Below are 16,097 nucleotides of genomic sequence, written 5' to 3' on the forward strand. Positions count from 1 at the left end.
TATTAAAGACAGGCCATTATTTTAATTTTGTGTTCACCACAAAGGAAAGGAATATCATTTATCCAGCAGCAGCAGCACAGGAAAAAGGAAGTTCCCCAGACATAGAGCGCCAGGGAAAAGGAAGTTCCCCAGACATAGAGCGCCAGGGAAAAGGAAGTTCCCCAGACATAGAGCGCCAGGGAAAAGGAAGTTCCCCAGACATAGAGCGCCAGGGAAAAGGAAGTTCCCCAGACATAGAGCGCCAGGGAAAAGGAAGTTCCCCAGACATAGAGCGCCAGGGAAAAGGAAGTTCCCCAGACATAGAGCGCCAGGGAAAAGGAAGTTCCCCAGACATAGAGCGCCAGGGAAAAGGAAGTTCCCCAGACATAGAGCGCCAGGGAAAAGGAAGTTCCCCAGACATAGAGCGCCAGGGAAAAGGAAGTTCCCCAGACATAGAGCGCCAGGGAAAAGGAAGTTCCCCAGACATAGAGCGCCAGGGAAAAGGAAGTTCCCCAGACATAGAGCGCCAGGGAAAAGGAAGTTCCCCAGACATAGAGCGCCAGGGAAAAGGAAGTTCCCCAGACATAGAGCGCCAGGGAAAAGGAAGTTCCCCAGACATAGAGCGCCAGGGAAAAGGAAGTTCCCCAGACATAGAGCGCCAGGGAAAAGGAAGTTCCCCAGACATAGAGCGCCAGGGAAAAGGAAGTTCCCCAGACATAGAGCGCCAGGGAAAAGGAAGTTCCCCAGACATAGAGCGCCAGGGAAAAGGAAGTTCCCCAGACATAGAGCGCCAGGGAAAAGGAAGTTCCCCAGACATAGAGCGCCAGGGAAAAGGAAGTTCCCCAGACATAGAGCGCCAGGGAAAAGGAAGTTCCCCAGACATAGAGCGCCAGGGAAAAGGAAGTTCCCCAGACATAGAGCGCCAGGGAAAAGGAAGTTCCCCAGACATAGAGCGCCAGGGAAAAGGAAGTTCCCCAGACATAGAGCGCCAGGGAAAAGGAAGTTCCCCAGACATAGAGCGCCAGGGAAAAGGAAGTTCCCCAGACATAGAGCGCCAGGGAAAAGGAAGTTCCCCAGACATAGAGCGCCAGGGAAAAGGAAGTTCCCCAGACATAGAGCGCCAGGGAAAAGGAAGTTCCCCAGACATAGAGCGCCAGGGAAAAGGAAGTTCCCCAGACATAGAGCGCCAGGGAAAAGGAAGTTCCCCAGACATAGAGCGCCAGGGAAAAGGAAGTTCCCCAGACATAGAGCGCCAGGGAAAAGGAAGTTCCCCAGACATAGAGCGCCAGGGAAAAGGAAGTTCCCCAGACATAGAGCGCCAGGGAAAAGGAAGTTCCCCAGACATAGAGCGCCAGGGAAAAGGTCACATTAAATGTGGCGCAACTACTTAACTGTTGAAGGTTCTGCCCTGCCTCACACTTTCAGGAGTAAACGAAGGAGAGGAAAAACTCAAATGAAAAGCTCATAGGCTTGAAAGTAAGAAGGCAGAACTTATCGCAGAAATGCTTATATCAATTACAGTCAACACTTCTACAATTAGCACAACCATGGTCGTTTCCAAAGCGTGAATATTTAGCATCTATAACTCAAGCACTATTCCGTCCCATAAATCCATCCTATTAATATCCAAGCGATATTAAAATAACAGCAGCTCTGCCTCTCTCGTTTGGCAGAGGGCACGTAGAAGGGTTTGGGTGTATGCCTCAGAGCCCCATGGTCTTCTCAGTAGCACAAATCCATCAGCACCTCCTTCCTCACTCTGAAGCTAATCGCACCAGACAGGATTAAGATGTCACACAGGAGCTGTGACTGGGGCTTGGGCCCAACCAAGACTTTACAACTAAACGCTCCACTCTCATTTGTTCCTCTAAAGCTACAAGGCAGTCAGTTGTGAAATTGTAGCTAGTCTCAGCACAACAGAGGGACAAACATAGAACATGAGAATAGTTGGTACGAAACTTGACAAAAAAGTTATTTCTTGGTATTTCGTTACTTTAACAGAAGGTTTCCTAAAAGTTCAAACATGGTAACATAAAAAAATGAAAAGAATGGTTATGTTCTAGGAACATTCTCCAACTGGTTTAAGAATAGTTCAGGGAATGTTAAGAAATAACATTTCAGTACTAAAGCATAGTGTTTCCAACAGGTTTCCTCATGGTTATATTTAATGTCAGATTCTCAAATTGGTCCAAGAACATTAACAATGTTATTTTTGTGGCAATTTCAGTACTTCAGCATAATGTTTCCTCATGGTTCTATTTAAAGTCATGTTCTTAAAATGTTCTGAGAACGTTAAGAAAACTTTCCATAAACACCACAAGAAAACTTTAGTAACGTTCAGAGAACTTTCTAAGAACGTTATTTAAAAACATATACATTCCCTTCTTAGCCTCAACAAAACTCAGGCGTGCTTGCTGTGCCCACTAATTGGCCACACCTGATCTTAATGAGTGCTTGTTTCCTTTGAAATGGAGTCTGTTTGAATCATAGAGGCTACTATTGGTCAAAAGGCCATATTAGCATAGGCAGCACCATTGAGGGGTTCTACCATTTTAATGTAGTCAACTGGGTGAGATTTCAACTTCATTGTGTCTGATCCCTCCAGGTGACCCTGTTGGAGTCATGTCCAACTGGGTCATCAGGAGGGATAAGCCAATCGTGAATAAAATGGGCTTTAAAATGGAGATTGCCTCAATGGTGCTCCCCATGCAGTCACAGATGCTATAATGGCACAGATACAAAGATGAGTCCTCTATTTATCTCTATGGTTTTAATAGATTAAAATGAACAGCTTGTATTTGAAAAAAAACAAAACATGGCATGCTAGCTCCATCCTGGTGCCGCAGTGGACTAATTCCATGTAAAGAGAACAGAAGATTATAGGTTTGAATGTCACCGATGCTGTGTCACACTAAAAAATAAATGTGGTTGCATGAATGCTTAAGGAAATTAATTTCCGTATGTCCTATCTGTGCTTGGAGTAAAAAGTTAACCCAAAATAGCAGCGTTATTAAAAGTCTTATTGAATCATCCACTGAAAATTGTTAATAAAACCTCCCAGGAAAACATTCAAGGAACCAGAGTAAAACGTTCTTAGAACCTCCCTGCAACATAAAAATAAATGTTCACCAAGCAAGCAAAATGTTTAAAAAAGAACATTCAGTTTTACCAGTCAGGAAACGCACAACTTCTGGGTATTGTTCACAATGAACCCCTGGGGATTAATAGTTCATTAACTCATAATTGCTGGACCTCAGATCACTGCATTTAACCCCCTCATTAGATTGTCAACGTGACATTTCTTCTCCTCCTGTGTTTTATGGTACTTTCTTTACTGTCAGAGAAGCGGTGTGTAGCAAAGCTATGCAGGCAGCTCATTTTCCCAACCACCACATCCAATAATAAGAGTCTAGCACCCACTTGTGGCAGCTGGTTTCCACTGCACTATATTATGTGGTAGCAATTTAGACTGGGATAGTTAATTTTTCTAAAACTAGATCAGCTTTAAACATACACTACATGACCAAAAGTATGTGTACATCTACTTGTCAAACATCTCATTCCAAAATCATGGTCATTAATATGGAGTCGGTCCCTCTCTTTGCTGCTACAACAGCCTCCACTCTTCTGGGAAGGCTTTCCACTAGATGTTGGAACATTGATGCGGGGACTTGCTTCCATTCAGCCACAAGAGCATCAGTCAGGTCGGGCATTGATGTTGTGCGATTCGGCCTGGCTCACAGTCAGCGTTCCAATTCACCCCAAAGGTGTTCAATAGGGTTGAGGTCAGGGCTCTGTGCAGGTCAGCCAAGTTCTTCCACAACAACCTCGACAAACCACTTCTGTTTGGACCTCCTCATTGTAGGCTGTAGCTTTAAGATTTCCCTTCACTGGAACTAATGGGCCTAACCCAAATCATGACAAACAGTCCCAGACCATTATTCCACCTCCACCCAATTTTACAGTTGGCGCTATGCATTCGGGCAGGTAGCATTCTCCTGGCTTCCACAAAACCCAGATTTGTCTGTCGGACTGCCAGACGGTGAAGCGTGATTCATCACTTCAGAGAACGCTTTTCCACTGCTCCAGATTCCAATGGTGACGAGCTTTACACCACTCCAGCCGATGCTCGGCCAAGAAGACCCATTTCATGAAGCTCCCGACGGACGGACAGTTCCGAACAGTGATGACGTTGCTTCCAGAGGCAGTTTGGAACTCGGTAGTGAGTGTTGCAACCGAGGACAGGCGATTTTTATGCACTTCAGGGCTCCCATTCAGTGAGCTTGTGTGGCCTACCACGTTGAGACTGAGCCATTGTTGCTCCTAGATGTTTCCACTTCACAATAACAGCACTTACAGTTGACCGGGGTAGCTCTAGCAGGGCAGAAATTTGACAAACTGACTTGTTGGAAAGGTGGCATCCTATGACGGTGATAAGTTGAAAGTCACTGAGCTCTTCAGTAAGGCCATTCTACTGCCAATGTTTGTCTATGGAGATTGCATGTCCGTGTGTTCGATTTTATACACTTGACAGCAATATAGTGTATCTTCAGTTCTCTCAGATCCAAGATAGCTGTTTGCATCATATCTAGTCTTGATTTTTCCCCCTCTCAATTTAAAATAGTCTTAAAATAGGATATTCAGTTGGTGATCATACACATTTGCAACAATGTAATACATGGCAATCAAAGTATACAGAAAGACATGAACAGCATCAGATTCAATGGCAATAAGATTTTTATTTAAACATTAAGGCAGTGTTTTTTTGTTTTTGTTACACTGCTATCCACAAAGGTTGCTGGTGGGCATGTAGAATTAAACAGTGTGAATAGTTTTTCTGTAAATACCAACCTTGCAGCAAGCCACATATATATTTACATCTCTTCAGTTCTATATACAATCCTGGCTATTATACAGTGGGTTATAATTTTTTTTTTTAAACAAATCATTACGCACAATACGGTTGATCAATGTCAATGTCGCCCCCCCCCCCCCAACCTGTGGACAATATAGGGATCCTATCGGCCCTTCGATTAATTGGTTTTTCGTTCATTTTGAAACATTCCTTTCATTACAAATGAAATGCTAACTATTAGCATGGAGAGTATCATGACCATAATCAAAGCAAGCAGTGTAAGAACAAACAGAAACGAGTGAAAAGCATAAATCATTCAAATACACATCAGTACATTTAAAAACAACTGGTTATTCTCATTTCCTCTGCTATTTATTTAGCTAACACATCTGGATATGGTTTTGTCTTCTTGTCACGTCAAACTTTACTGTCACTTTGCTCTCTCCCAATGACTTCATGAATAGTCAATTGATATACAAGTAAAGACACAAACTATATTATAATACAAAGCTGGGGTTACCTTGTAGTCGGATGGGTCCAGTTACAACCTTTTCATTTAGCTGCACCTTGACTGATTAGATGTCAACCATGACCAGTATAATAGGTAGCCAGAGTAGAAACGTTATGTAATCCAGTGAAGAGGAAGGAGTGAAAGCTGTCTGTCCAACTGTTCCACGTTCATTACGAACACGTCTCCATCATGACTAACTCAACTCTTAACTAGTGGACAGGATAACACACTGCAGTGCAGTCCCTCTAAACAGGTCACACTGAGAACAGCTGTGCTTCTCTGGCTTCAACAGTCAATACAAGCCATGGACACCATCATTGTAATGGACAAAAACTTAATCACACAAATGTAACACTCAATTTTGGACTGTTTAAACCTCCTTTGAATCAGGACCATGCCAGAATATAATACCTTTCACTAAGGACTGAGGGTATGTTGCCTGTAAAAACAAATTGGGCAATGTTTATATGATCGCCTTTCAAACAGCGCCCTTTTTACATCTTTCTTCTTGGCATTCACCTTTTATATAGCTATTGCTTAGCCTGCAAAGAGCAAGAGGACATTCAACCATGTCGTTGCCCATTGTCATGGTAACCTGATGTGACAGCAGCAAGTTCTACAATCCTCAAACAGAATACACTGCTTTTCATTTCTTAACATTCACAACAGTAAGTTAGCAGCTCCCATTGTAAATCATGTGTAAGTGACAGTTAAGCGCTAAGGCTGTGACAGATTTGGACATAACAAAAGACATCAAAAGAAGGACATTTCATCTGCTCTTGGTTTCAACATTTCCCTGCATAAACACTTATAACCCTGGCATGTAGAAAAAAAATATTTAAAAAAATGTGTGCGTCACTTGGTAACTATTACTGTATATGTAAAATGAATGGCACTTAACACTAGGAATCTTAGAACTGTACAAAATTGGGTCTAGATAAAAATGTGCGTCTGGCCTGGTGAGGCAGAGCTCCTCTTCCCCTAGACAGTAAAAGTTCAGAGGTCAGACCGTCACAACAGGCAGCTCCTAGAGACAATAGGCATTCCATCCTAGAGACAGACTTCCAGCTGGCCAGCCGGGGCTCACGCTACAGCCACAGCCGGCACCACCATGGTCCAAGGGGCATAGAAACATAGATGGCTTTTATTTGTCACCTCTTTAATGCAAGCACATTCCAACTCTAATGCCGGGTAATTTGCCCTAAAGCAGCTTTAAGGTTGGTCTCTACCCGCACTAAGCGGACTAGGTAATGTTTCACTAGCTGTGATTGTCGCTTGAGTGCGGGAACACTAAATCATGTATGTGGCAAGACCAAATGAAACAGATATTAAAGGAGGACGACGCTTCTATTAGTAGGATTCTACACTCTTCTTCTTGAGTCTATTCTCACCTGCCCGAAACACACATTCTTAAAAATGCTATTGTGAACAGATTGACAACTAAGTGCTTAACATCCAAAAACAGTCTCAACAAACACATAGACATGATTCATGTACAAAGAGTGAGAAAGTGTCACTTGTCTCTTAGTGCCATCACACCCACAGTCCACTCTCTCTATTGGATGCCTGGAGAACATACGGCGCCACCGTCCTCCTATAACATTTCAAATGTATGATGACATCATCAGCAATGGACAGCATGTATACCCTGTTAACCAATGATATAACCCTCCCACGTACCCCCCAAGATAAATGGTTGCAAATAAGAAACAATAACTGACACCATCAAAATTCACCATAAAAAGTACTAGCGGTCTCAGCTCACTTTCAAACACAAGACTGGACTGACTTGATTTAAAAAGGAGAAAACTAAATAACAAACACAGGAAAACAATGTGTTTTTCCCTCCTGTCCATCATCTGATAGTGGTAGAAATGCACCGGCCGAGTGTCCACTAATGTACTGTACTCTAGTGCACTATGGATGCCATTTGGCTGGCTACCTGCCAGTCCCACTGCCATCTGCACAGTGACATGGGTCAGTGAAGGAGTCCACTTCCCTAGCAGACCTCTCCATGCAGAGCTCTGTGTGGTTAACTCCATGTCCATCGGGTCATTGGCAGAAAGAATGAGAGATCGAGATGGTCAGTGGAGGCAGCAGGCTTCTCCAAGTTGAAGCTCCAGGTTGAAACCCTGCTCACAGAGCCCAGACAGAGTAGAGCAGGATTCCTGTATAACAGAGGACACATCCATCCTTGTCCAGGGCCAGTGAATCCATCAACAGGTCAGATTAAAACACATGAACATCAGACTATGTGGCCGTATCAAGTCCCTTCCACAATCCGTAGAAGACACTAGAAACGTACACAAAAAAGTGAGTGAATTGATGTGTCCGTATTGATAAGGCCAGCAAGGGGGGGGGGGCAAGTAAAAAAAACAAGTGATTTGTCCTTTAGAGTAGTCCTGGAGTGAATGTATACACAGAAACACCAACACACACACATTCACTGAGCAGCAGTGTCTCAGCACACCACCATCAGCGCTTGAGATGCTCAGTCAGCAGTGTGAGATGGGAGGCTAAGAGGTCACTCCTTTCCTGGGTGGAGAGTGTAGAGTGGGGTGGAGAGTGTAGAGTGGGATGGAGAGTGTAGAGTGGTGTGTGTGTGTGTGTGTCTGCAGCAGCAGTGGAGGTGGTTGATAGTTGGTAGGTGCTGTTCTGTTCCATGGCAGGGTCTCTCACTCGCTGTCAGACAAGGTCTCGTACTGAGAACACAACAGGGGCTTAGGTTCCTCCTCCCAGGCCCGCCCCTGCCCCAGACCCTGGACCCCTAGCTGGCCAGAGGAGGGGGAGGGAGCTGCAACTGGCATGCCACCGGGGAAACGCATGGTCAGGGGGTTACATGGGAAGGGAGTGGGGCCTGCAGGAGGAAGAACAGCAACAATACATCATTGAGTGCTGACCATGATGCCATGGGTAGCAGACTGCAGTACACAGGGTTTAAAGGTGCAGCTGAATATGAGCAGTGGGGGATGAGATGGTGTAGATGTGAGAGGTGCAGTATGGGCAGGGAGAGGGGGAGCAGTACCTGTGGAGGAGGGCCGGTCCTCCCAGACACGGTTGATGAGGGGCGTGCGGCGGTTGGTATCCCCCTCAGAGTGGACAGAGGACACAGAGGAGGGTCTCTCCCCCCCTGACAGGCCCGGCCCGGGAGATTTGGCCTTCCGCCCGTTAGAGCGCCCGCTACCCTTTGGCTTCCCCCCCCCACCTGCAGGCAGAAGAAAGGAACAAAACACAGCCCTGTGGTTAATTGACCAATTCTATCCACATTTATCTACATAGCAGGTTCCATACATCTGAAGTTACAACTGTGAAAAACTTGTCTAACAAATATTAATTAAGTAGCCTAAATACAATATTTAATTTGTTACACATACATTACGGCTTCATAATTGGAAATACTGCCTGCTATGAACACCAGTACATAAAACGCACAGAGAAAATACCCCTAGCCTGTAACTGAGTGGAGGCTTATGACAGAGGGAGATTTGAGGGGTAATATCACACCTTGTAGTGAGTAAGAGTCCTCGGTCCGTCCGTCAGCGAGAGGATTAGCGGCAGGCACACTGGCAGCCATGGAGTTAATAGCATTGGAGGAGGGAGGGCGCTCCTCGGCCTGGTCATCATACTTGCCCATCAGGGCCTTTCTGATAATGGCTTCCAGCCCTATGGTGTTACCGGACGCCTCAGGAGCCGGGTGGCTGCGGATACTTACAGGTCCTGGGAGGCAAGAGGGGACAGGTGGAAGTTAGAGAGGGTGTGAGGGACATAACCAAGGCATTGAGTAGTGGGAGAGAGAGAGAGAGATACAAATAAATAGAGCAAGAAAGAGTCAAATAGAATTGAAATGGAAAAGAGCCAATATGAGAATGAAGAGTAAGGGAAAGAAAAGGAAGGGGAGAGAGAAAGAGTGCAGTGGAACAGCAGAGAAGAAGAGTAAACCAGGCAGCACATCCTCAGAGAGAAAGAGTGCAGTGGAACAGCAGAGAAGAAGAGTAAACCAGGCAGCACATCCTCAGAGAGAAAGAGTGCAGTGGAACAGCAGAGAAGAAGAGTAAACCAGGCAGCACATCCTCAGAGAGAAAGAGTGCAGTGGAACAGCAGAGAAGAAGAGTAAACCAGGCAGCACATCCTCAGAGAGAAAGAGTGCAGTGGAACAGCAGAGAAGAAGAGTAAACCAGGCAGCACATCCTCAGAGAGAAAGAGTGCAGTGGAACAGCAGAGAAGAAGAGTAAACCAGGCAGCACATCCTCAGAGAGAAAGAGTGCAGTGGAACAGCAGAGAAGAAGAGTAAACCAGGCAGCACATCCTCAGAGAGAAAGAGAGACACAGATTTTGTCAGTGGGCATTATGTAGGTTTGGAGTCTCCAGAAGAGAGAGAGAGAGAGGGTGGGGTGTACATTAGATTACACCCAGGATGTAGCTACTGCACTCCAGTCTCCTGTGAGTAGCCTAGCTGATGCACACGCCCTAAAGCTTCAGCCCAAAGCCTAGCTGTGTCTGCTAGGGGTTCATAAGGGGCACATGGCCATATCTATACAAACTGGAGGAGAGCCTCTCTACTGTAACATGCTGATCTATACCACTACATAGTCACCAGAGTTGGGGAGTAACTATTACATGTAACGAAAAAAATTATATATATAATCTCTTACAAGACAAAATATTGTAATCAGATTACAGATACCTTCGAAAAACTAGATGATTACTTCTAGGATTATTTTTTAATTCAGAAAGGATGTTCGCGGGAAAAAAACGTCCACCTTTGTTCTCTCAATGACTTTCAATCCAGCATTGAAAAAAGGTGCAAGTTTGTTCCACCGGAGCGAGTCTGACCACAAGTCAGAGACTGATGACACACCAAATGTGTTTGATGGGTCACAGGAAGAAAACAGGAATAGGCTTTTCTAGGCTACAGTCCAAGCTATGTCTTCTAAAAATATTTGGCTAATCTATACTTCCATAATTCCAAGTCCTATTCTTGAAGATCAAGGGGTTCAATTAATTGGAATGACTGGCAATCTTACAGACTTTGGGTTTAAATGTAAAGATATAACCTAATCATTATATTATCTGTAGTAGAAAGCGATGGGTTAGAAGAAGCCTACATAACCAACCCATAGTAAAATGCAACATCCATTTATGGCCAGCTATGATTTATCCTGCAACAGATGTCGTTCAATTGGTAATATTATTTTATCTTATTTTAATGTCTTAAGGGGAAAGTAATTTAAAAGTAACCCGATTACATTACTGAGTTTGGGTTATCCAAAAGTTACGTTACTGATAAACATTTTGGACAGGTAACTAGTAACAGATTACATTTAGAAAATAACCTACCCAACCCTGATCACATAACAGCAAAACTAGCTAGCACAGTCCATGGTACATTAATCACAGAAAAACTAGGACTTCTCCAAGCACGTTATACAACAGCATTGTGGTTGAGAGTAACACTAATCCACCTCTCACCACAAATATCCCATGGTAATCAATCTCTATTTTACCTGCAGTGGTAGAGGCAGGCATGTTGAAAATCTCTGTTCCTGGCTGGCCAGTATCTGTAAATAGAAACATCATATTTTTTAAAGCATATTCTCTTTGTCAATGAATATAGTATCTACAGTACTACAGTATCTGTGAGGGTGGGACTCACTGAAATCAGTTTCACTGCCGACCACGGTCATCTTCTTGATCATCTCCTGTTTCTTGGACTTGACAATGGCCGAGGTGCTCTCAGTGAGCTTGCTAAAGAAGGCTGGGGGCTGGGTGTTGGGAGGGGAGCGAGAGCCCATGCTGTGGAGAGACGTCCACGTCTGGTTAGCATCAGGAGAACTACTGTACTACACACAATAGAACATACAGCCCAACATTTTTACCAAGAGTTGTCAAGAAAATGTGTTAACAATAAGGAGTACATAACTGACATTGTGGGTTAGAGTGATTGAATGACTACTAGCTGTGTGAAGGAGGTAGGATGAGGCCTTACCCCTGCTCTCCCTGCTCGTTGGGGTAGGAGGCCCCTTGAGAATCTGGTTCAGACATAGCTCCTGCAGGGGACACTGGCTCAATGCCGTCTGCAGACATACTGACAGGTGAGGCCTTGGGCTGAGGAGACCTAGGACACACACACAAATAAGCCACTGTGGTCTGAGTATAGTAGTTAATATTCAACTTCTACATTTCCACATGCTGGTAGATATATTGTACATAACATGCTGACCACACCGCACGGTTTACGCCTGTGAGCATTGCAAAATAAATGTACACATACATGTTACTCAACCAAAGTGCTCGCGCTCATCAACGAGCCTCTGCCTAGCCAGGCACTAACATAGAACCTCTCCCATCTCCTCGTTGGTTTCTAGGAGCATATACCCACGTGGGTGACGGAAAGCACCTTAAAGCTGGTTGCCAACAGCCATATAAAGTCCAATGAAGAAGAAGCCTGAAGGAGGAGAGATCACTAGAAACTAACTCACGTAACCCTTTTATCTGTGGATTAATTGTCTGAGTAGAGGACCTTGTGCATTTCAGGTAAACTAACAACCCAATGCTTATATCCCAGGACATATTAGATAGCAACAGCAAGCTAACTAGCTAAATTGCCATGAATGCTTAATGCTTTTAGACCTGTCCCCAAATTAATATAGTTGGTTCAGAGTTAGTTTTGTTAATTCAACCTGCGTGTCTTGGTAGTGTCTGGATGGACAAAATCAATATGCGCACGCGAGTCAGCATGTAAGTAGACATATTGTACATAAAGTAACCTAACATAGCAGGCGTTAAATATACACCTGACCGTACACCCCACACTTTGCTCCTGATGAGAAAAAGGTGGGATGTTCTCTTCTGCACTGTTCAACCAATCTAATACACGTGGAGGAGGAGTTAAGATGGAGTGTCGCCTTGTTAACATCCAGAAACAGAAGTCGCAGCACAGGCTCTCTCCCATTTCCTCTGAAAACCGGATGCATCCGATTGTGTCGACCCCGCTAAGGGTGAACATGAAGTAAAACACAGTCTTGGGCCATACCCATCTCGGGTACGTTCCCCTCCTGTCCTCTCTGGAGTGTAGCGAGGTCCCTGGCTAGACTCCTGGGTGGCAGGCAGGGCATGGGGAGCGCTGAGGGGCCGGGTTAGGTCCAGGACTGGGTTGCTGTGGTAGGACTGCTGCTGGGCCTGTTGGCTCTGCCGGGTATAGTCCTTGGTGATCACCTCCTGTTACCCACACACAACATCAGAGACAAGGGTCAGACACACGACAGGCAGCAAGGAGGAAACCTACCTACTTCTAGTGACTTCTATACTCCCACATCCCCAACCTGTTCAGCAAGATCTTTACCTTCCACTTGTCAGCCCCCAAGAAAAGCTCCCCATTTAATTTCTACAGAAGACTTTGATCTGAGAAGAACTGTATTAAAATCATCCTTATCATGGTAAATGCAACACTGATATAATACAGTAAAATATAATAATTCTTTAAGATCAATATGAACACCATGTCATTAACTAGGGGGCTTACACTGATGTGCTGCGCCAGGGTGACCACCCTCTGGCTGCCTTTCATCAGGGGGGATTGCTGGCCCGGGGACAGCCTCTCCTCGGAGGGAGGCCGGTACAGACCGTGCTGCTCCATGGGCATCATCTTTTGTTGAGCTGAGGGTCCAGGACACAGCCCAACACACACACAAGCACCCACACAGATTGCACACAGGGGTGGAGCCATACAGAGCATGAGCGTGCACACACACACACACACACAAATTAAGCAGCACCACCAGGTACACAGACACACACAGAGGGGACAAAGAAGGCAGAAATTCAGTTGCTTGGGCCAGTTTGAATAGAGGCAGCTTACAGGCAGAGCTTGTTATAAAATAAACAAAAACACATGCATCGTTAAAAAATGTCTTGTTTTCAAAACAAGTCCATTATGTGCACAGCTGACGTTGTGCTCTGTAAACATTGCGTGACATCTGCTGTGTATAAGAGCGCAACGGCACTTTCCCCTGCAGAAATCCTGTCTCTACTATGCGTTGTCAGCCAGTGTGTTGGATTTGACAATCTACTTTAGATCACGATTGACTTATTTCCATATTGCACTCTACTCAAAGGAGAGACGCACAAATCTCAAACCCCCGAAAATCGGACTAAGAAGCTAGGCGGTGACATAAAATGGTCCATAAATTGATGAGCTTAGAAGAAATGGCGCCAAATTTAAGGACCACCGAACACTGCTGCTGCTTTTCATTCTATATTTATGATATAGGCCTAGATTTCAGCAGATCAAATGGGTTTCCTGCTTTAAAAAGTGTGCTAGCAACAAGTGTGTATGCTGTAGTATAGTACCAGTTAAAATGGACCAGGACGTTCTCAGACAGCCCTAGAGTGTCATTGAGGAACTATTTTGAGGTCATTCTCCCAGGGGGCTTTAGGGAGTGCCCTAAGTCAATTTGACTAATCTCTGGCTTTCATTACAGAAACTGTACGCAATGCGCATACAGTGTGTGTTGTGCTCTGGAAATGTTCTGCACCAGAGCATTCATCTTTGGAACAGCTGATGTAAGTCAGTCCACCCCTGGAGGGCAGCATAGTTCCCTGGAGTCCCACTCTGTTGAAGACACTCATCTGTTCTATTGCTAGAGCTTTGGAACAACATGACACTGTCTTCGGCTGGCAGTTGCTACCGTCGCTCAGAAACTAGTGTCTCCGGTCCATTTGAAATCCAGCTTTATAGTGCACTACTGTCTTCTCTCTGTAGCATTGTGAATGTATGGTCTAGCTTTTTCCTAATGGACAATACTGAACATGCAACAGTATATAAATATATCAGAGTCTGTTATACCACACTACTTCTCTGAACTTTGCATGCACACACTTGCCCTATATGCATGTCAGAAATATTGATGTGGCACATAGCTTAACAAGTGGAAAAACAAGATCAACATTTTTTTGTGATGGGAAAAATCAGAGGTTTTGTTGAGAGGTGTTGTGGAAAAAATCTGCATAAATTACAGTGAGGCATAATAAGAGCATGCAGATACTTTGTGGCCTGAAGCTGCAGCATCCCCCTCCACCCTGGATCTTTTTTTGTGGTCTCACCACCACCCCTCAAGCCCTCTCCCTGCCCCCCACCTCGACCCCCCTCCAGTGGAAGAGCAATACTATCTGGAGCCCCAGTGAGGGTCTGTCTGGTGGCTGGTGGGGCTTTAGGCTGGTGATGCACTCTGGCAGGCTCGCCTGGACATTTCCTACTACACGACTCACACTGGTTTATATTGAGAGAAGCTGACTGTCACACACCATAAAAGAAAGCTTAGGTCATTTAGGTAATCTAGCTAGCAATATTCTGCCTTACTTCTGGCACATTTGAGGTTTTGTGAGGTGAGTCTGTAAGGAAGGTGTCATTACTAACTATTAATCAAATATGAACAGAATTACTACAATCCTAATAAGGATACCAACATTACATCTCATAGATTAGTTTCTAATCTGGAACTCTTGAACACTACAGGTGAACTAAGTCTGCAATATGGGGGATGCCACATAGAAGACCGTCATGTCCTGAAATGAAAATAAGAAGCAGCAAAGGATGTTATGCTTAAATTTTCAATGAGTGATACCTTAAAGGGCACCTAGGATCTTTCTCTTCAAGGAAATACCAATTGAGTTCTGTATTTTTGCCATAATAATGGTCAATACATAGTAATTTAATAAAAACAAGCTGGATAATTTGATTTATCCAGCTCGTCAGCCGCTTTCATCTCCTTAATACTCTGTCCATATCTAGTCAGCTCCAGTTTCTGCTTTTTCTTCTGAATGTCAAACGTGTAAATAATAATATTAGATGTTCAAGTTTGGATCCAGAGGTCACCTTTGGTGGTCTTCAAGTACCCACATTTAAAAAACAAACGACATAGTTCTAAGTTACATGGAAAAAAAGATAAAATAGTATAGTGTTGAAAAAATAATATGAAAACATAACATGTAAAAATGTATTGGACTGATTTGATAATGCCAACCACCACAGCGTGCAATATGCCACAGACGAACGGGGGGAGGGTCTGGGTGATGAGGGGACCCTGGGATCCAGAGCGTCTTACCATCACTGGCGCTGTTGGCCACGAGCGAGCCCGTCTCTGGCATCCCCGTTTCACAAGAAATTTGACGCATGATAATCGCGTTTATGAAGTTGGCCGCAGTCATGGTGGTCTTACCGAGTGATCGGAGCTCTTGTTCCTGAACGGACATCGGTTTGTTTTGAGTCTTTTCCCTACTAGGTGTGCCACTTTCTCCGCGGCCAACATGGCTATCCGACTGGGGGGGCAGCAGGTGAGGTGGGGGCCGGCCTGAGTGGTAAGAGGCTGCAGAGCCCTGAGGGTAGGGCACGGGGTAACCCCCTTGGTTAGGGCTGGCCTGCTTGGGGTCAGATTTGCTGGAGGATATAGAGGGCCCATGTTGGTCTTGGGTGTGTTTAGGAAGGCCTCCCCTGCTCTTGCCACCATCCCGGCCCATTTCCTTGGGGTCCATGCTTGGTGGGTAGCCCTCAGTAGGCATCCCGGTCCTCTGGAGGTGGCTGTAGCCTGGGTAGCGATTGGAGCCTGGCATGGACCTGGAAGAGGTAAACCAATCACTAAAACAGTCAGTGAACATGCCAACCACAGATGAACCCCCACTACAGTCTGCACATCATATTTAGAAGAAACACAGAAGGAGCACATGATATTCAGTGAACCAAGGCACATACTGTAG

The 16,097-nt window shown here is 44.9% G+C and overlaps 1 protein-coding gene across 1 annotated transcript in view; it reads right to left on the minus strand.

The window, feature by feature from the left end:
- Positions 1–4,698: 4,698 nt before the first annotated feature.
- The window catches only part of LOC109873520 (nuclear receptor corepressor 2), a 175,376-nt gene continuing 163,977 nt past the window's right edge, over positions 4,699–16,097 (minus strand). The window contains 10 exon segments of the mRNA XM_031815261.1: positions 4,699–8,202; positions 8,371–8,550; positions 8,850–9,062; positions 10,850–10,903; positions 10,999–11,138; positions 11,332–11,460; positions 12,379–12,563; positions 12,868–13,001; positions 14,448–14,596; positions 15,277–15,957. Coding sequence (XP_031671121.1) covers positions 8,021–8,202; positions 8,371–8,550; positions 8,850–9,062; positions 10,850–10,903; positions 10,999–11,138; positions 11,332–11,460; positions 12,379–12,563; positions 12,868–13,001; positions 14,448–14,596; positions 15,277–15,957 — 2,047 coding nt within the window. The 3' untranslated portion in view covers positions 4,699–8,020.

This window comes from Oncorhynchus kisutch, linkage group LG3 (assembly GCF_002021735.2).
Source record: "Oncorhynchus kisutch isolate 150728-3 linkage group LG3, Okis_V2, whole genome shotgun sequence".
In the NCBI taxonomy this organism is placed as follows: Eukaryota; Metazoa; Chordata; class Actinopteri; order Salmoniformes; family Salmonidae; genus Oncorhynchus; species Oncorhynchus kisutch.